At 42.5% G+C, this 20152-nt stretch overlaps 3 protein-coding genes across 4 annotated transcripts; 2 read left to right on the top strand and 1 right to left on the bottom strand.

Moving 5' to 3' along the window:
* Positions 1-2294: 2294 nt before the first annotated feature.
* Positions 2295-7671, top strand: ufsp2 (ufm1-specific peptidase 2). The gene is made up of 12 exons (XM_017461495.3): positions 2295-2413; positions 2725-2803; positions 3110-3293; positions 3434-3494; positions 3758-3912; positions 4075-4267; positions 4476-4622; positions 4731-4895; positions 5052-5176; positions 5581-5657; positions 6115-6239; positions 7326-7671. Exons 1-12 carry the CDS (start codon positions 2411-2413, stop codon positions 7410-7412), a joined length of 1401 nt encoding a protein of 466 aa, XP_017316984.1. The 5' UTR covers positions 2295-2410; the 3' UTR covers positions 7413-7671.
* A 144-nt stretch (positions 7672-7815) lies between these two features.
* Positions 7816-15489, top strand: cfap97 (cilia and flagella associated protein 97). 2 transcript variants are annotated; one of them, XM_017461494.3, is made up of 5 exons: positions 7816-9188; positions 10303-11287; positions 11530-11825; positions 13772-13898; positions 14151-15489. In XM_017461494.3, the coding sequence occupies exons 2-5, from the start codon at positions 10342-10344 to the stop codon at positions 14249-14251; spliced, it is 1470 nt and encodes a 489-aa protein (XP_017316983.1). In that variant the 5' UTR covers positions 7816-9188; positions 10303-10341; the 3' UTR covers positions 14252-15489. The 2 variants fall into 2 exon arrangements, with proteins under 2 accessions (XP_017316983.1, XP_017316982.1); XM_017461493.3 differs by having other exon boundaries at positions 10300-11287.
* A 988-nt stretch (positions 15490-16477) lies between these two features.
* Positions 16478-19877, bottom strand: slc25a4 (solute carrier family 25 member 4). Its single transcript, XM_017461492.2, has 4 exons — positions 19654-19877; positions 17745-18231; positions 17514-17654; positions 16478-17064 (listed from the first exon to the last, which is right to left on the bottom strand). Exons 1-4 carry the CDS (start codon positions 19762-19764, stop codon positions 16907-16909), a joined length of 897 nt encoding a protein of 298 aa, XP_017316981.1. The 5' UTR covers positions 19765-19877; the 3' UTR covers positions 16478-16906.
* Between the last annotated feature and the right edge of the window lie 275 nt (positions 19878-20152).

Raw genomic sequence — 20152 nt, 5'->3', positions numbered from 1 at the left:
GAGCGGAAGTGCGCTAGGTAGGCTGCAGGAGCGGTCGTGTGTAGTGTGCGTGTCCAGGGAAGGGTGGACATTTTGGATTGAGCCACTGTCATGTACCTGGTGAGTGATATGATGGTTTGACACGGATTACTACAGCGGTATAAACTTTGTCGCAGGACAGAGTGTCCAAAATGATCCTTTCTCTAAAAGTGCATTTAAAATTAGGAACATTAAAATACATTAATAATGTTTGAAAACAAAATTAAATCATTTCTATGATTCATTGTATTGAAAACTCAACATTTATATTCTCGTTTAAGACTGCTAACACGTCTTTCAGGCTGTATCCTAATATGTGTGCACTACTTAGGGTATATAATACACTCTACTCTACCTAGTGCACTTTGTCAGTCATTACAGGAAAGTGATCTCTACCCTGTTATCCATCCATTTCATCAATGGATCTTTATTGTTAAATATTATATTATATTATATTATATTATATTATATTAAGTGCACCTTTATAAGGAGTAGGGATTGATTTGGGATACAGCCACCACTTGTACGCCTAGCTAGTGATGTTATGGGTTTGAACAAATATTTTAGATGTGTAGTGCACTACGTAGGGTGGAACGGTGGATCCTAGACCTTCGTTCGATGTGCTTTTATATGTGAAGATGAGGAATGAAGTTGTAAATAGTTCCTTACTGGATGGTATATTATATAAAACCACCACTAGGAACAACGTTCTATTTTCCAGCGCATTTATATAAGGAGCAGAAAACTATATGAGATTTAACTAATTAAATGGCAATCTAGTGCTCTTTCTTAATATGCGACACACTACATAGTCAACTAACTAGTGCGCTTGCAGATGAAGTAGGACTCTATTTGGGACCGAACCGATATACATAGTGATGTTGGGTGATATTCTGGAGTCTCCAGTGTGTAACAGTCAGAGGTAAAGCTGTTAACAGATCGGTTTTGTGTGTGTGCCCCCGGGTCGTAGGCGTCCTCCGGACTGTTCCAACGAAAACTCGAGGATCTGCAGCTGTCACTTTGTGGGCGGGATGAAATCCACAGCTCCCAGTGTGTTTACATGGAGTGAGAAGAAACTGTCCTGCTTCACAGCTTCACACGCTGACCTGAAGGTGTGTTCCTACATAAACACATGTTTCACCAGTCACGCTGAATTCCACTGGATCCATAACGACATTGTGTACATCTCTCTCTCTCTCTCTCTCTATCTTTCCCTCTCTCTCTCTCTCTCTGCACACACTACAGGAGGAACCTGAGGAGAAGGACATCGTGAGTGAGGCTCCAGGAAGCGCCGCATCTCTCAGCCCTGCAGGTGTTTATTTTACACTATTCACTCCACCTGGACCAGTTTGTGTTAGGAACGTGATGGAGGTTCAGTAGTTCCTGAAGGTTCTGGGGTTTGATCCCGAAGGGCCGCTTCTCTCACGTGTGCTGTGATTGTTTTGTGCTTGTGGTGTGCAGGAGGAGAAGAGAAGATCACTCACTTCAAACAGGAAGAGGCCGAAACGGAGATCAGCCCATTTCAAACAAGTCCATCTCCAGCAGGACATCAGAGGAAATCTGATCAGAATGTGTCTGAGAGTGTGTGCAAGTATGTGTAAAAGAGATAGAAAGTATGTGAGAGTGTGTGAGGGTATGAGCCTACTGTAAGAATGTGTGTGTGTGTGTGAGACAGAATGTGACTCTGAGATTGCTTGATGGAGAGAAAGTCCTTGTGTGTGTGCTTGAGTGTCTCAAAATTTGTCAGAATGTTTGCGCGAGTGCGTGTGAGAGTGTGGCCGTGAGTGTTTGAGTTTGTGAGTGTATAAGTGTGTGAGTGGTTCAGAGAGTGTGTGTGAGTCTTCCAGTGTGAGATGTGAGCATGTTGAAGATTGAAGTGTTATTATTTCCGCTTTATGAATATGCAGTATTACTGTAGGGAAACTACATAATCAGTTTTCCTTTTTTTGTGTGTGTGAATGCATCATTAATTAGTTGTAATATATTTAAATCATCCTGGTGATGAAATCATTTTTAATTAAAAAATAATACTCCAGACGGACTGTTTTGCTGCCTTTCTTGACTTTTTTTAAAAACTAAATATATTACACAAGTGAGAACAGGAACTAACTTGTTTAATAGATTTTCCTAAAACTATACTAAACGCTTGTATAAGTGGACAAAATGTACAACGTACTTTAATTTTAAAACAGGCAGTCAGTCAGTCACGTCGTCTTTCGACATGTCTCCTCAGCCAATCACCTTTCCGTATTGCGCTCTCCGCAATGAATATTCATGAGTAGTTCACTAACCCGGAAGAAGCCGCCATTGCTCTTGTTGGGCTACGTCATTCGTAATGGCCGCTTCCTGAGGACCACGGTTGTGCTAGTCTTGGAGATTTTAGCACACAAAAATGGTATGTAATATGTTTTTGATGCAAATGAGAGACGGTTTATAAACATTTAATGCGCATATGTGAACTGAATGGCGTGTTTCGTGTGTGATTAACGCTATTACGTGGGCTGAAGTACAAATAGCGGGCTACTTCCTATATATGTGCACTATACAGGGTTTAAAGTTAACCGCGTATGCACACTATCTAGGGAAGGTTGTGTTCACTATAGAGCCGTTTGAGCGCCTCCGTGTTTGCTGTAGTACACGCTTTGTTTTTACCAGCTGTAACAGGTAACTCCAGTTGTATTCATGTCTCTTTTTGTATTTTATCAGGTGCTGACAGAAAATAACAACTTTATTTTCCGACTAAAGGGTGTTTTGGAGTTTTCCTGCCAGCTTGACAGCTCCAATGGTAAAGTTTCCATGCTTAAATGATATCGGCTTGTTGACATAACGGTACAACGGTATACCGGGATAAGTGACTCTAATCTCAACTAGCGATACCGTTAAAGACAGTTCCTGTAAGATCATACTTTTTGGTAATATTCTAAAATGACTTCAGTCTAGCTGCTGTTTCAATCCGTAAAAAGGTGGCAAGTAACCCACAGGCATTACCGTAATTACTCTGACTCAAACACACTGTAATATAATATAATGCAGCATGACTAGTAATGGTAACTTGAACAGCATGTACGTATTCTCTCTTTCATTTCTTTAGAAGCCCACGGACAGAACGCCATCTCTAAAGCCTTCCGGGTTCTCCGCTCCAGAATATCATCGGAGAGTCTGGTGTTTATGGTGTGTAACAGCCCCATCCTGCTGTGGCCTAACAAGTCTTGTCACTCCACAGTGGAGAGTCTGAGTGAGCGAACGCCGTGCAGAGACGTCCAGCAGCACATAGAGTGAGTCCCCAGTGTCGGGTCTGATGTATTTATATGTGTGTATCATTTGACTGGCTTGGCGGTAAGGCCAGGTGATGATTTTGTTGCGGCGTCCGAGGTCAAAGCTGTTGCGTTAGGCGTTGTCGCATTTTGTTTGACAGCCTGGAAGATGGGCCAAACAGGAAGTCCTCAAAAAGGAGGGATAAGAAAGATGCCAGTCCTGTGAGTATACATCTCTATCACATGCTGTGTAGCAAGCTCTACCTCAACATCTCCTGATTCACAAAACCTCCTCTAGAAGGTGAACTTTAAAAAAATAAATAAATAAAAAGGTTCTTGGTGCCTGCTGCGGAGCCTAAAGCTCAAGTGTTTCCACAAAAGGAACCTTTTCAGGAACTCTGTACATGTCCATGCTTATTCTATCACATGCCAAAACCAGGGAAATGTTTCTCCATGTTGGTCTTCGTGTGTTTTTTTTTTTTTAGATCACGGTGAACCTGAAACTGTTGATGGAGGTCACCGAGTCGGGAAGCGGCGGTGCACTGAGTCTGTGTAGGGTAACGAAGAAACAGCAGTGTGTGATGATGCCTCTTTGCATGGACTGTGTGATCAACGCAGGCGGCCATGACACGCTCGGCTTGTGAGCGGAAAATATATATATATTTTTTTTTTAAATAAAATTTTCTTTTAAAATGAATATCAGTCCTGGTCTCTCCAGCGATCCAATACTGAAGGTATAAATGTGGAAATTGGGATAGTATGCATCTCTTCTGATCCTGATATTTCTGTCTGTCTCTTGCAGTGTGTGCTCTGGCCTGGTGGCGGCGCTGCACGCTCAGCTCTCAGACATGGAGCAAACGGTGCTTAAATACAGGAAGGACAAATCTCTGCCCCTTCCTGAGCCTTTTCACTTTCAGCTGCCTGCGTCTGACCGCCTGTTCACTGTTATTTACCCTGCTGCAGTAACAGACGATCAGCTGCTGTCTGTCAGAGAGGCAAGACACACACACACACACACACACACTGGTATATAACCCCCATATTTAAGGTGCGATTATATATGCGTTTGTCTTGGTTTTTGTTTAGATCAGGTCATTTATGATACTTTCACCTTTTGTTTTTTAGTTTAGAGCATTTAGTTTTGATACTTTTGCCTATATATAATATAAAATAATATCATTTTGCAATGCGTATCAAACACAGGAGCTGCACAGGAAGCACGACTTGCCCCGCGACCGGCCGTATTTCCGGCGCGCCAACGCCTTCCACTTCCCGGGCGAGCCCTATAAAGATGGTTACCTGCGCAGTCCACACACACACCTCAACGCTCCCAGTATAGAGGACGCCAAGGTGACGTCACGCCGTAAAATTTAAACATTAGCGCGCTAACCGTAGACTGAACTATCCTACACAAAAATACCGCCCACCCTCCCATTTCTCTCTGTTTTTGCCCTCCAGTTGTACGTGGTGCGTGGCGTGTACAGTTATCATCACTACATGCAGGACCGGGTGGATGATAACGGGTGGGGCTGTGCATACCGCTCGCTGCAGACCATCTGCTCCTGGTTCCAGCAGCAAGGCTACACCGAGAGAACCGTCCCCACACACAAGCAGATACAACAGGTACACACACACATTGTTAGAAGCGGACGATCTTTCTATAATCGCGTATTTTTGACTCGCTCAATGTATTATACATTGTCATGACAGTGACTATTTGGTGTTTATGGTTTTATGGTGGCTTATTTATTCATTTACACTCTGTGTGTGTGTGTTCAGGCTCTGGTGGACGTAGGCGATAAGGAACCTTCCTTTTTGGGTTCTCGTCAGTGGATCGGCTCCATCGAGGTGCAGGCTGTGCTCAACCAGCTGCTGGGAGTCAACTCGAAGATCCTGTTCGTCAGGTACATCACCTGCGTGTGTGTGTGTGTGTGTGTGTGTATGTGTGTGTATGTGTGTGTGTGTGTGTGTGTGTGTGTGTGTGTGTGTGTGTTACCATTATAGATCTATTTTGGTGGCATACAGCTGCACTTAGCAAACTTGCAACAGTATGACAATGAAGGACGTCCCTACTAAACATGGGCGGAGACGACGTTTGATTTGATCGACCAATCACAAGCATGATTGGATGACATCACTTTAATAGTTTATAAGCAGTAGTTTATCTTTAGATTAGACTCCAGGCTTTAATATGTGTATTGTTTATGTTTTTGGAGACTGTTAAAGGTAGCCCTGGATTCAAAAACAGATTTTTTTTATTTTTTTTTGTTTGATTTGAGTATTTAGTGAATTTCTTCTCTTGATGTAGTCGTGGATCTGAGCTGGCTTCCAAAGGCCGAGAGCTGGCCAATCACTTCCAGACTGAGGGCACACCCATCATGATCGGTGAGTCAAGTGTCTCTACGTTCTAATTCTTAATGCTAATTGTTGATCAACCCAAGGTTTGCACTAGCAAGTGACGAGTCTTGCTTATCTTTCTTGCGGGGACGCTTGTGAGCGTACGCTGTCCAGTGGAGTCGCAGGTTAGCAAAGCGAGCTCACCAGGAGCACCGATGGACTCTGCTACTTCCTTCCAAGCTCTATTTTCTTCACAATAACTCTTCACACATTTACTGAAGTCGTATATGACCGGATAAGACATGAGATAAACAGGAAATGGGAACAAACTGAAAGAAGGAACTAATTTGGACTGCGGAATCATTAAAGCTGATCATTTAGATTTGTTGCTTTACGGAGTCATACTTAATACTCGAGCTGCTTCATTTTACTTATAACTTAATGCGTACGTAATAAGTTGATACATTTTACATCTGTTTTTTTTTTCTTTTGTCCATGCCAAAAGGAGGGGGCGTCTTGGCACACACCATCCTCGGCGTGGCCTGGAGCGAGACCAGCGGACAGATCCGCTTCCTCATCCTCGATCCACACTACACAGGAGGAGAGGACATACAGACCATCACTGATAAGGTATGACTGACAGCATGGCCAGCCAATCAGCACACTGAGTCTGGTTACGTTCAAGAATTTCCGAGTCGTGTTTTTGTTTCGTCCTGATCATAAGCTGAGAAAACACCAGGAAGTTTCGGGGCTGAAAGCAACACATTCTAGTTGATTCAAATGAATCCATGCGTTCACAGATCGACAGTGTTACTGGTTGGAGTTCGTTTTTGTTACTTTCGCCTGTTTTTTGTCTAGAGTAGGTCGTTTTTGTTCGTTTCACCTTCTCGTTAAAGTAGGTCGTTTGCGTTGCCTTCTAGTTTAATCATTTTGTTTGTCGTTTTGTTCCCTTGGTTTTGGGTTACCTTGGGTTATGTCATTTTGTTCCCTTGGGTCAATTATAACTTATTTTGAATAATTTCCTGTTGCTTTGGGTCATTTTAGTTACAACATAGCCTGTGGATTGTTTTGCCATTAATCATATTGAACCTACCTTCGAAAAATACCTCAACCTACTCCGTTCTAATCAAACCAATGACAATCAAACGACAACTTTAAAAAATGTACTTACATTTTAATCAGCTGCCTTTTTACTCAGTGTGCACGTCCACCAAAATATGAGCCAAAAGGGGAAATTTAATCTGACACATCATCTTCCATCACATAAAAAAAAAAAAAAGTCTTCATGCACCCTGTACACACATCCTGTAATCACACTTCCTTTTCAGAAATTAACCCCGTCAATCCTGTGAGAAATTAGCTGCATTTAATTCCTCTGGTATTTTCACAGCTCAGTGATCTGGAAAGGAAACGGAACCTTTTTATCAAGAAATGAATAAATTTGGGAAATATTTTGAGTTGAGTGATTACTCAACCATGACCTGGGTTTAGACCTGGGTGGTTGGGGGACCACACCGAAAACCTTCACTGGGTGTCATTTTGTTCGAGCTGTGTGTGTGAATGATAACAGATGAAACCATGCGCTTGTACCGGCATGCCGGAAACAGCATCACCTCTACTGACAGTTTCACTATAACGTTTGATTTATCTGTAAAATACTGCGTGTGTGTGTGTGTGTGTGTGTGTGTGTGTGTGTGTGTGTGTGTGTGTGTACAGGGCTGGTGTGGATGGAAGGGACCGGAATTCTGGGATCAGAATGCCTACTACAACCTCTGCCTTCCACAAACACCGAAAATCATCTGAGAGTCCGCAGCGTTAATCCCACAAGATAAAAGAAACAAACAAAAAAAGCGTTTAATTCACAGCAGACGCCATTCCTCCATTTTGTAAATGGTCCTTTTTTTTATTTTCAGCCAGCGTTGTCTTGCTACAACAGAATTCTGTCTTGCTGCTTCTCCAGGCAAAATTAAACCGAACCAGAACACTCAGACGTCTGCACTGTAGCATACTGTAGTCGACGACTTCTCAAGACCTGGTGGTAATAAATGGATTGACTGAGCAATTTCTGCACACACTTTCCTTTGAATCGTACTCATTAACTAACACGCTAGCTCGTGATATACAGTGGCGCTTGAAAGTTTGTGAACCCTTTCAGACTTTCTACATGTGAAAACACCCGACTTTTAATTTCACCTTCAAGTTAAATGAATTGCTAATCCTAGAGGTTCACATACTTTCGCCACTCACAGATATGTAACAGTTGATCATTTTCCTCAATAAGTAAATGAGAATGTCTCATTTGTTGAATATCTTTTAGGACATCTGATGGTTTCAGGTCATATTTATGCAGATATGTAGAATATATATGTAGAATGGTCTTTAATGTACAACACGTGACACTTAGTTCGCATATCAAACTTAAGGCGTGTCAATGAAAAGTATTTTAGTGCACCTGTTCACATTTTTAAACCGCTTTATCCACTATCTGTCTCCTTAAAGTGTTTTGTACATTTTGAGCTTTTTGAAAGTCGCTCTCAATGAGCGAGTCTGAATGTAAATGACATGACGCAAGTGTAAGGGCTAGCTAAGGCTCATAACATAACATAAGCATTCATAAATTTGAGCCGTGAGGTCGCTAATACCGATAATACCACAGCGTCGACCGATTCCGGATTCTGATTGGTCGAAAGGTATCGATTTATTTTCTATAACGGCAGCTCTGACAATAGTGCCGGCTAATTCTTCTCACGTGTTTATATTAATGCCGTTGTTCTCTACAGGACTTGTATGATGGATGATCTACGTAACCGAAGGCTAATAATAAATGGATTTTAACACACACAAAAAAACATTTTATTATTTAACAAAGAAAATACCAATCAAGAGTATGGTGATGCTTTTTAGACGGAGTTGCTGCTGTTGTTTTTTTAACATTTATGGAAGGAGTCTCCAGTGTCAGCGCTTTGTAACAGTCGGAGCTAAAGCTGTAACTTTTCCCACATTTTCAGGACAGAAGAGTTTACACTTTATGCGTTCTCGGTAACATGGCCAACTTTATTTTGTTATTTATTTATTTATTTATTATTTTTTAAATGATTATTAATTCAAGAAAGAAAATAAAGAGAGGCTGGTGAGGGAACGACTGTTTATAGCTGCTATAATGTTCTGTACGACATGGATTGTTTTTATTCTTTACTCTAGTTCGCTTACCAGTTATTATATTATGAGTTTGAAGTGTGACAAAGGGTTGAGAAAGCTTAAATAAAGTTTATAAACAGTATATATAGTACGCTCTCTTTCCGGGTTTGTTTTGATGCGCCCCCTGCTGGACGCTTCCGCATTAAATTCAAATAAATTAAATTTAAATGGAACGGCACAGCGGTTGCGGAAGTGACGTGGCTTAGTTACCGTCGCTAAGCAAACCCACTCCGTATCCACTACATAGCAAGCGGTCGCGTGTCTAGTGAGCAGCGTTTTGGCTCCGAGTCGTTTTCACACGCAGACCCCAGCGGAAATGGTGTATTGTTGCGTTTCCTCACCGAGGCTGCGGGTTCGTTTGTCCAAGTTTCAGCTTTAAAGGTAAGATTTTTCACCGTTAGCTTTAGCTGCACTGCTACGGACGTGTTGAAAATGTGGGCGAATCCCAAATAAGTGTGTGCTCCCTATATACGTGCACTATATGTGGTGGGAAATGTGTTTGTTTGACGCTTAGTTCGAGGGACGTTTAGTGCGATTTGGGACGCGGCGCCAGAGAGCGTTGGCGTGGTGGTTTCACGCAGCGGTTTTTTTCCACTTTGTTTCGGTGTTTTTATCAGGTTTAACGCTAGCTCCACTCGATGTTAGTTCATTTATTGAGAAACGGACATTTTATAAGGCAAATGTTTGGTCTGTAGTGTTGTTGGAAACCTCAGCTAGCTTAATATTTAACTAAGTACCTAGCATGGCATAGAAACCCTTCTGTCAGATTTTCTCCAGAGCATCAACCATTTATTTATTTATTTATTTATTTATTTATTTATTTATTTCCCCTCAGCTTTAAGTAGACCTCCGTGTTTCCCCTCCACACCAACATGTAGCCTTTCTAACCCAGTATTCTCATTAATCTGATTTTAATAGGGCGTTTAGTTTCTCTTCATCTTTTCTTTCTCCTTGGTTCATCTAAAAGTTTTACAATAATGATGAAATGTGTAACGCGAGCGTCAAAAAACTCACTGCAGACATAAAATAGAACACAAACAACCTGGGAGCTGAAAACGTCAAAGAAACAAATCATTTTATGTCAAAAATCAAACATTCGCTTTATAGAATTTAAGAGCCATAAGAGCCAATCAGGTTCCAGTATGCAAATGAAGGCAGGGCAACACCAGTTAATCTGAGGAAGGGGTGGAGCATGTGGGGTTCAGGATGTCTACCTAAAATTTGCATAATTTTATAATCCAGATATCTTGAGTGTTTGTGGTACTAATATTACTAAAATACATTTCACAAATGTGGAATTCTGCTGTAGTAGCTTCTGTAGCCGATCTTCCTCAGGGTTTCGATGTATCGTGCGACGCTTTCTGCTCACCACGGTTGTGAAGTTTTTTGGTGTGTGTTATTGTAAGCCTTCCTGTCAGCTTGAACCAGTCTAGCATTTCTCCTCTGACCTTTCTCTTCAACAATTTTTTGGTCTTTTTTTTTTTTTTTTAAGAAGGTGAAGGAGGGCTCATCTGAAAGAAAAAAGAAGATAACGATGTACAGCCCAAAAGAGCTTGAAGGGGAGGTAGATCATTCGTTCTTCGACAGTGACTGCGATGTGAGCAGCACCAAGCCAGAAAACCCTGTCTTCCAGAGGAAGGGGAATGGAAGCCACACCGATGAGAAGCTTCCCAGTCAAATCGAGGGAGAGGTCGAGGCGTGTGGAAGCTTGAAGATGGAAAATAAAGAGACTGGGTATGGAGTAGGAACGTTGGAGAAAGAGATGTCCGGACTTGAGCTTCAGAGCGGGTTGGTTGTGAAGGATGGTTCTGAATGTAAGGAGGACATCGAAATCAGAAAAGAAGAAGTTGCTTATCAGGAGAGTGAAAAGGAACAAGCCAAGGAAAGAGAAGATCCTCTTAAAAAAGAAGAGGCGGCATGTGGGAAAGAGGACTCCGACACCTCATCCAGGAAATCCTCACCACTTCCTCGTTCTGACATGTCCGATTCGAGCCACGGCAGCCAATCGGATGACTCGTCCAGCATCTGCTGCTCTTCCTCCTCGTCGGCGGCCGAGGAAGACGATACTGTTTTTAAAAACGAGGACGATGGCTACAGACGGAGTGAACCCGCCAAAAAGTCCACAGGTAAATTCCGCAACCGGAGCCATAGCCACCCGTCGTCATCCAGCAATGGAGAGAGAAGCTCCACCCCCTTGGGCAAGCACTCCAAGACTCGGTCAACCTCGTCACCACGGCGACAACCACGACCGGGATCAGCCAATCGGAAGCAAAGGCCCAAAACCATGGAAACAGCCGATTCCGATGATACGGTGACCGACGTTACTCCTCTGTCCTCTCCAGACGTTAGTCCCCAACAGTCGTTTGACCTGGCCCCGCCCACTTCCACAGAATCAACCCTACCTGTCCCACCTACTGACGCCTTGGAAACTGTTGATGGAAAGCAGCTGGATGTGAATATGGATGGAGAGGAACCATCCGGTAGGTATCACCGCTTGTGGGAGGATGGAAAACCACCTAATGTTTGGTAGCTTTACCGTGGTAAAATCCCAAGCTTCCTGAATATTAATAATAATAATGATAATAGTAAGTTTTGATGATTCCATAATGACATGGTATGATGTATAAGTAATTATTGGCGATCTATAGGTGATCATTGTCCATATTTTGTAAATAACCCATGTTTTGTTCTCGTCTTCCTCTCTCTTCCTCCCCGTCTCCAGCCATGCCGAGCGCAGGCAGGCTTCTGGACAGGGTGTTGCTCGTCTCCACTCCCGGCAACACCTCCGTCAGCAGCCTCAGGAGCACTGCAAGTCAGCGCCATAAGAACTACACCTTTACCAGCGACGAGGTGCGACGCATCGATCGTGAGAACCAGCGGCTCCTGCACGAGCTCTCGCGCTCCACCATGCGTTCTTCCTCTCGCCCCACCCACCGCTCATCCGCAACGCCCTTCCGGCTTTATCACAGCGCCCTCAACAGGCAGCGTGAGCAACAGCGCATCCAGCGAGAGAACCTGGTCTGTGTCTGTTTTTAGTTCTTCCTTAAAAGTTTCATAAAAAGTTTCCCAGTACGCTGTTTTCCCCGTGCAAACAACCTTTAGCCTATAGGGTTTTATATATTCCCTAGAAAACGCCTCAGTGTTCCTGGACATTATTTTCCCAACTCCCTATTCCCAAACTCCCGTGTTCCTTTATTAAGTATTCTAAATGACTACTCCTAGGATTCCCAGTGCTCTGCGTTCCAAGAGCATTAAAAATATTCCAGGAAACAGCCGTGTTTTCCAGAGGTCGTTTGTTACCAAATTGAAACTTTCTAGGGGAAAATGCTGAAAAAAATGCTTTTTTTTTTTTGGTATCATTTTGCAGAACATAAATTAGAAATATAGTAATAGCTCTCATTAACAAAAAAAGTCTTGTTTGTTATGACCACTAGAGGGGGTTCTTGGCTCACTTTTCAAGCGCGTGTATCCTGTGCGAAGGGAGACTCACTGTCAGATGGACAGAGACAGGTGGAGGAGTCCCAGTCTAAAGCAGTCCAGCATGAGTGGACTTGATCAGATTAAGCACAGATTTCTATTAGTGCAGGCACATTTGTTCTTAAAAAATAAAAAAATAAAACACCCAAAAAACAAAGTAAACGGAATGAAAGAATATAAATATATGTTTATCTCACAAAATGTCAGGGGTGTTTATCTGTCCTGATATGAGATCAGTGCTCTGATGTATAAAGTAAAAACTTGAAGCAGCCATAGATTGAATAGGAAATAAAATTTTTTTTTAAGTGTTATATTTGAGGGATTAGGAGGCCACACCCCCTTCACTAGTACTGATGGGCACAGAGGCCACGCCCCCTTCACTGGGACTGCCTATGGAAATGATTTTGATAACATTTCTAAATAATAGTACTAATTATAGAGTTGGGTGTGTTTCATCAGACTTTCCAGCCATCCTGGTACCAGAACATCTGCCCCGAACGTGATGTTCTGAATCGCTGCCGTCTGTACAGCTTCTGCGATGGAATTTATTTATTTATTTATTTATTTTTTAATTCAGGGTCCAACTAAATGAGTGTTGTGAGGTTGGGACAAATTGTCCCCCCCCCCCCCCCCCCCCCCTCCCTCCCTCTCTCTCCCTCTCTCTCCCCTTCCACTTGCTCTTTCTGTATCCTTCTATTCATAGCACAGAAGAGTAACACAATCCAACTGGTGGTCTGTTTTCTTTCCTACACACGCACACTCTCAATGTCACGTTCCTTTTCTTGGATTCATTATTTCTCTCTCTCTCTCTCTCTCTCTCTCTCCATAAACCGGCCCGCTTGAACACTTTCTTCCTTATTTATTGAAGTAAAACCTAACGGATGACTGGATCTTCCCAAATCTGGTACATATCTGTAATCATGGCCTTCGGTCTTCGCTCTATTTCCAGTGACGCGTTTCCCGCCGGCTTCTGCTTACTGCAGGGTTTCCAAAGGCTCTCGGAGGCACGAGTGCTGCTGACATTCTGATCCCCGTACCCGGGTTATTTATACCTTCAATGGGTCATAAGGAACCTTTCACTCTGTTCTAGTACTCGGTGAACTCTCTGCCATACAAGTGTGTGTGTGTGTGTGTGTGTGTATGTGTTTTGGAGGTGCAAAGACGTCGTAACGGCGTCCTTACCCGTCACAATTACAGAATTAAGGACTGCTTTGATTTAAAAACAAAGGAATTAATATGGAAGTCATCATTAACGCGGCGGTGTGACTTCTGAAGTCCTGAAGTGTTTTATTCCTCTTATACCACCATGATATGCCTGCGGTTACTATAAACCTGCTAATTTTTCGATATCAACACATCTTTATAGTCTGGGAAATAGAGTAACGTGTAATGTATGTGTTTAAGCTTGTTAGACGTCCTAATGGATCATGGTAATCATTATTATCCGTGTGTGTGTGTGTGTGTGTGTGTGTGTTTGTACACGTTAGGCCTTTCTAAAGCGTTTGGAGTCAGTAAAGGCGACTCCAGGAATGAACCGATTAGAACAGCTAACAGACTACCAGCGCCAAGCCGGGTACCTTGGAATACCTACACCCCTCATTAGATCTACATCAGGTATACACACACACACACACACACACAGAACCTCATAGGCACAAATACGTCCCTCTGTATGTCACATGAGACATTCAGAGGAAACCGCGGTCTGTCCTCTTCCACATACGTGACCTTTCCTGCACGTTCTGTAGTTACATGACGTTAGTTTAAACTCTTGACAGGTTTGCTAATGCTGGTCTCTACGATGAGCAGTTAAAGTCAACTGGAATAAATATATACCATTCGACTATTTTATGTTACCGTCCACAGGACGAGCTTCCAGAACCTGCAGTTCAACCAGTCCTCACAGAACCAGACCTGAGACCACGAAACCCACCAGAACCACAGCTCCACGACCGGCCTGGTCCTGATCCGAACCCTCAGCTCTGTCCCATGCGAGACCGCTCAAATGCTTCCTGCAATGCAGCACCTCACATCTGGGTCGTGGTGAGCCGTGTTTCTGACGGACCTCTCGACCAGGTGATCGGCTAGTTATATGTCGTTGTGTCTTCTTAAATTTATTTATTTATTATTAAAAGTATGTTGACGGGTTAACAGAAGTGGTTGGTAGAGAAGAGACCTCAATGATGAACTTAATCCTCGCACATAAACTCGTTATATATATATATATATATATATATATATATATATATATATATATATATATATATATATATATATATATATATATATATATATATATATATATATATATATATATATATATAAAATAAAAAAAAAAACACAACCCATCGCTCAAAGCTGCGTCACATGAACCAGATTCAGAAATTTTCTCCCATGTTGCCGTTCCCAAAACTAGTCATGATGTCTATCGAGGCCATACGTTACGATTATTTCACTTAACAAAAGTCTTCATTCTTGAGCTCTCTTCATAAACTTAAATCTTAGCTAGAGAATAATATTAGCTGACCAGCGAGCTAGATAACATAATATCCGGGTGGATTGTGGCACATGGTGATTGATTGATTGGCAAATTAGTATAATAATCATTAGATTAAAAAAAAAAAATAATTCAACGGTAGGCTATTCGTGTACTTGGTTTTCTCAAGAAAACTGAAAAATTATTAATGGACTGACCCTTGGATATATGACGCACTGAATACTCTTCTTTACCATATTATGACAATCTGTGTCTATTTTATAAAACGAGGGTTTTGAATGTACAAGCCAAATTAAAAAAATTGACCCCGACTGTTTTCAGAGTACACGCACATGACAATCTACATCAGCTATTTCTCGATCAGTGAAGGAAGTTAAGCCTTATTTTGCTTGATCCAGTGTTTATTTTGCAGCTTTACATTGCACTTGGCAACTTTAGAGAACTAATGTACGTAGAATCGCTCATACGCTCCTCTCGGAGCGCCGTAGTCGATGCCTATCTACAGTCCGCTTGCTTTCTTTGTGCCTGAAATAGCAGTAAGCTTAAATGATTAACCTGCTGATGACAAGACAATGAAACACTTTGCTTTTACTGTTTTACTGTAATAAGAGCATTTCATCTGTGGTGTAAGATTAAATAGAAATTATATACATACTATATATTTGATATTGTCAAATCTGTTTGCTGAAATAAAAGTCTTTAATTTCCTCCATTGTACGACACTTGATACCACACACACACACACACACACACACACGCACGCACATTGACGCAAGTTACAACGGATGGCTTCGTCACTGCAATGATGACAATCCTGACCGTCTGGCGCTCGTTAATCTCTGCACGGAAAGACTCGCTTTCAGTGCCGGTCCTGCCCCATTCGGTGCCCTAGGCGAGATTCATCCTCACTACCGCTTTTGTAGCTGAATGAACACGCATCCCTCACAGCCACACTCCAAAATCTAGTGGAAAGCCTTCCCAGAAGAGTGGAGCACTTTTATAACTGGGCTAAATCTGGAACCGGATGTGATGGTCACGTGTCCACATACTTTTGGCCATTTGATGTTGCTGTGTCGGCTCCGGACATATTTGAACCGTTTATAAATATGGGCAAATGTTGGGTTTTTAGTTGAATTAGCTCAAATGTGCACAGACAATAAAGAAATCTGACCTAGAATTGTGTTCCTTTAGTTTGTGGCTATAAAAACAGCTACACACCTGGAACCGAAATGATTATGGGTAAGCCAAAACTTCATGTTATCACCTTATAGCTGTAGTGCAACACTAAATAAATAAATTCCAACAACCAACATGTCTTGGCTGATTGTGTAAATTTGGTGACGAGGGTTATATTGTGTACCTGTGTACATTATGTCAATTTTATGCTAAACCACAGTTTAGCAACAAACAAGTACTGTTCAAATTTTAAGGTTTTTTTGTTTGTTTGTTTTTGCAGGTTATTATCAAGGGAAAAAATATCAAACTGGGGCATCATTTTTTTTTTTTATTTTTTTTTTAAAACATTTTATTTATTTATTTATTTATTTATTTACATTTTTAACTTTGATGCCATTGAAATACAACAGAACCCATTTTGCAGTGATCAGAGTAGGACTGTGGTTACATTTGCTTCCTGAGGTGAAGAAAAGTTTTGAGGAACAACTCGTTTCTGATAAAGAAAGGTTGAGACAAAAGCTTAAATGGTATTTTCGAGTTTATTTTTATTAAAAGAACACAAGAACTGTTGACTTTTCTGGTGTACAGGGACATGCTTCTTCCATTAACGGCCCTCTCTGGGCCCCAGAGGTGCTCATGTATGTTTTTTGTTGTTGTTGTTGTTGTTGTTGTTGTTGTTGTTGTTGTTTTTCTAAATGTAACAAATATTATAAACGAATCAGAACAATCTTTGCGTACCGAGAGTAATCGGACCTGAGACGACAGTCGTAATCGGAGACGTGGGTGGGGTTAAATATATTTACACAGGTTTAGGAGCGGACAACGAAGGGGCTGCTTCCTCTTGCTCTCAGACACTCGGTACACTCTCGCACACATCTAGCCTGATTTAAGACATTCACAGAGTTGAGGGTCTTCCTTTTGGTAAAGAGGGATCTGGAGGTTTCGATATTTATGTGAACTTCTTGATCTCGTCATAGAGGACAAGCACGAAAGCACCGCCCATTCCTCTCAGCACATTCGACCAGGCGCCCTTGAAGAAGGCCTTCGGTCCTTCATCCTTGATGATCTTCTTCCAGCAGTCGATTGTGCCCTTGTACATGATGTCAGCTGGGGAAGGGAAGGGGAACGGACACGTTTATCGAAACATCAATCACACAACGTATTGTTCGTTATGCGTGATCACAGTTTTAGGCTTTGCGACATCAAGATCTTTATAGTCCTTGCTGCAGAACCTAAAGTCCAGGGGATGGACCTAATGACCTGACCTAATACATATAACCTTAACCATAACCTACAATACAGAACACACTTAACTCCATTCTTATCCAGTTTAAAGCATACTGAGTTGTCTCCACCCCCTGGACGTTTCTGCATTGAGAGGTCCTTGGAATTTTTAACCCGATTGAGTGCTATGATCATACGTGACAAGCTTCGATGTTCCAGAGTTTCTGTATGGTGTCACGGTATTTACACACAAGTTTCAACCATGAGCATGAAGGGTACACCATTGAGTCCCTAAAAGACTGCGGAGACTTTTACGAGTAAGCTCTGCTTACCTCCTTTGCGTCCTGACTGCATCATCATACGACGTCTGACAGTGTCGAAGGGATAGGAGATGATGCCAGCCACAGCAGTGACGGTCTGGGCAATCATCCAGCTGATGACGATGTGCGTGTTCTTGGGGTCTGGCAGCATGCCTGCAAGTTGACATTCAACAAATTTGCTCTTTAGCACTGGACAGTTTATTGATTCCTCGATGAAGCAATCAAACATCAATTAATTGTTACCTTTAGCAGTGTCATAGATTCCGAAGTAGGCTGCTCTGTAGATAATGATGCCTTGGACAGACACGTTGAAGCCAAGGTAGAGCCCCTTCAAGCCATCTGACTTGAAGATCTTGGTAAGGCAGTTGCCCAAGCCGGTAAACTCTCTCTCGGCAGTACCTTTGCCGATATCGGCAGCCAACCGGGTCCTAGCGAAGTCCAGTGGGTACACGAAACAGAGTGACGTAGCACCGGCGGCACCACCTGATGCCAGGTTTCCAGCGAAGTAGCGCCAGAACTGGGTGTGCTTATCGACACCGCCAAGGAAGATCTTCTTGTACTTGTCTTTGAAGGCGAAGTTGAGAGCCTGAGTCGGGAAGTATCGGATCACGTTGGCCAAGTTTCCACGCCAGAAACTGAGGAAGCCCTGCTCCTTGGGAATCCTCACCACGCAGTCTATGATGCCTTTGTACTGCATATCAACTGTGATCTGTTTGCTGGCATGCTGGACCTGGAGGAGGACCAATTGGTGTTAGTTCACTCCAAGTGAAATTTATTCTCCTCAGATACATGCATCTCTGCTGTCTGATCTTAACAAATCTCTGGCCTTTCACTACATCTTTTGATTCCAAACCAGATTTCTACGTCTGTCGGGTTGGATCAGTTACCTAATTAGTTGGATCGGATGTGTCGGAGCAGGAAAACCAGACTCTGACACCAGGTTCATGGGGGAATACTTAGTGGTAAAATTCTCAGTTCTGTGCTAGAAGGTGGCACAGATGGCACAGTATGACTAGAAGGTTGTGAGTTCAGAACCGTGGTTGGACCCTTGAGAAAGGGTATTAACCTTCAGCTATATCCTCAAATATGTGGCTTTTGACATGTTACATTCTTGACCTGCCATGGACAGTTGAGTTCCATGGTTTCCATCATCTTTTAATCTCTCAGTTGTTCATTCGACTTGGCTCCAGTATAGATATTTCACCTTTCTTCCGGGAAAGATTGGTCTGACCATGTGCACCAGCCGCATTGAGGATTACACCCATGTGAGGTGGTGTGAGTATTGGGTTGCAAACCCCAGGCTATATTTAGCACTAAACTCACGCCAAGTATCGTCACTTTATGCAACCACGTTTTTACCAACCCCTATGTCCACGCCGTGCTTCTTAATAACTCAGTCACCAGAAGTTGAAATTGGATTAACATGATCAGGTAATTGTCCGCTAATATCAGCCTAAACTTCCTGCAATGTCAAAGGACAGTGAACCTTTTGCAGAAGACTTGCGCAAAAAAAAAAAAAAGCCTTGCAGCGAACACCATCTCCGACAGTCCCAACTGATGATACCATGAAAAAGAAGTGCTATGAGTAATTAGGTATACCAAAGACTAGAGAGAATCCGCAAGGTGAAAACCAAGGTTGGTGGAAAGATCCAGGCCAGGGGTCACGGCCCCAAGGGGCGAGACAAATTCCAGGAACGATAAGAAAGAAGGGTACTACGATGTGCACACTTTAAGAGTCTGAAGAAGTAACCACTCTTGCAAATATAGATGAATGAACTTATCAAGTGTATTGAATTATGTGTAATTTGTAGGCTAATAAGTTACAGTAAAAAAAAAAAGTCACTCTTTGGATAGTAATCAGTTCATTCCAGCTTTGTAAAAGGGTTCTGAAAGGGAAGCCCTCTGTTACCGGGTTCTATGCAGAATTTTAAGGGTTCCTCCACCTGGATTAACCCTTCAGAAGAACCCTTTAGACTGGTGGATGGATTTAGTTTTTTCGCCCAACATCTTTTTGGATCCAAATAAATATTACGCCTGTCAATTAATAATTAAATTGATTACATCATATCGTAATATTAAATAATGATAAAAAAACGTTGTTCATTTCGAAGGTAATTGGGATAAATTTGCGCGCGCGCACACACTGAGTTACCTGCAGGAGCAGTTTGACCCTCTCGATGGGCGCGACGGCTGTTTTGGAGATAGCCGCAGCCACTCCACCTGCCAGGAAATCCTTCAAAAAGCTGATGACCGCCTCAGACATGGTGCCGGTGCGTGCGTGCGTGTCTGCCTGCCTGTCTGTCTGTCTGTCTGTCTGTCTTGCGCGCACTTACAACTCTCGACACGCCGCTGGACCCTCAAAGTGGACGAGCACGCGGGCCTGTGCGTGCCTCATATAGCCGTGTACCTATCGCGAGAAGAGCGGGTGATGGACGCGCGCGGCATCGAACGAAAAGTGAAGCGTAAATAAATGTCCCGGGTCAGAGGGCGCGAGGCAGACGCCATGCATGATATTGAGGGACGTTTAAAGGACAAAGTATACTTCTTTCTTTCTTTTTTTTTTTCCAAACAACAATATTCAGTTGTCCTTCCTGTGTTTTATTTGCAGAATAGCGTGAATAATAATAATAATAATAATAATAATAATATGG

The sequence above is a fragment of the Ictalurus punctatus genome, chromosome 29 (genome assembly GCF_001660625.3).
Source record: "Ictalurus punctatus breed USDA103 chromosome 29, Coco_2.0, whole genome shotgun sequence".
Lineage (NCBI taxonomy): Eukaryota > Metazoa > Chordata > Actinopteri > Siluriformes > Ictaluridae > Ictalurus > Ictalurus punctatus.
Note: the sequence above shows the minus strand (reverse complement) of the source record. Positions and strands in the feature narration are given on the sequence as shown.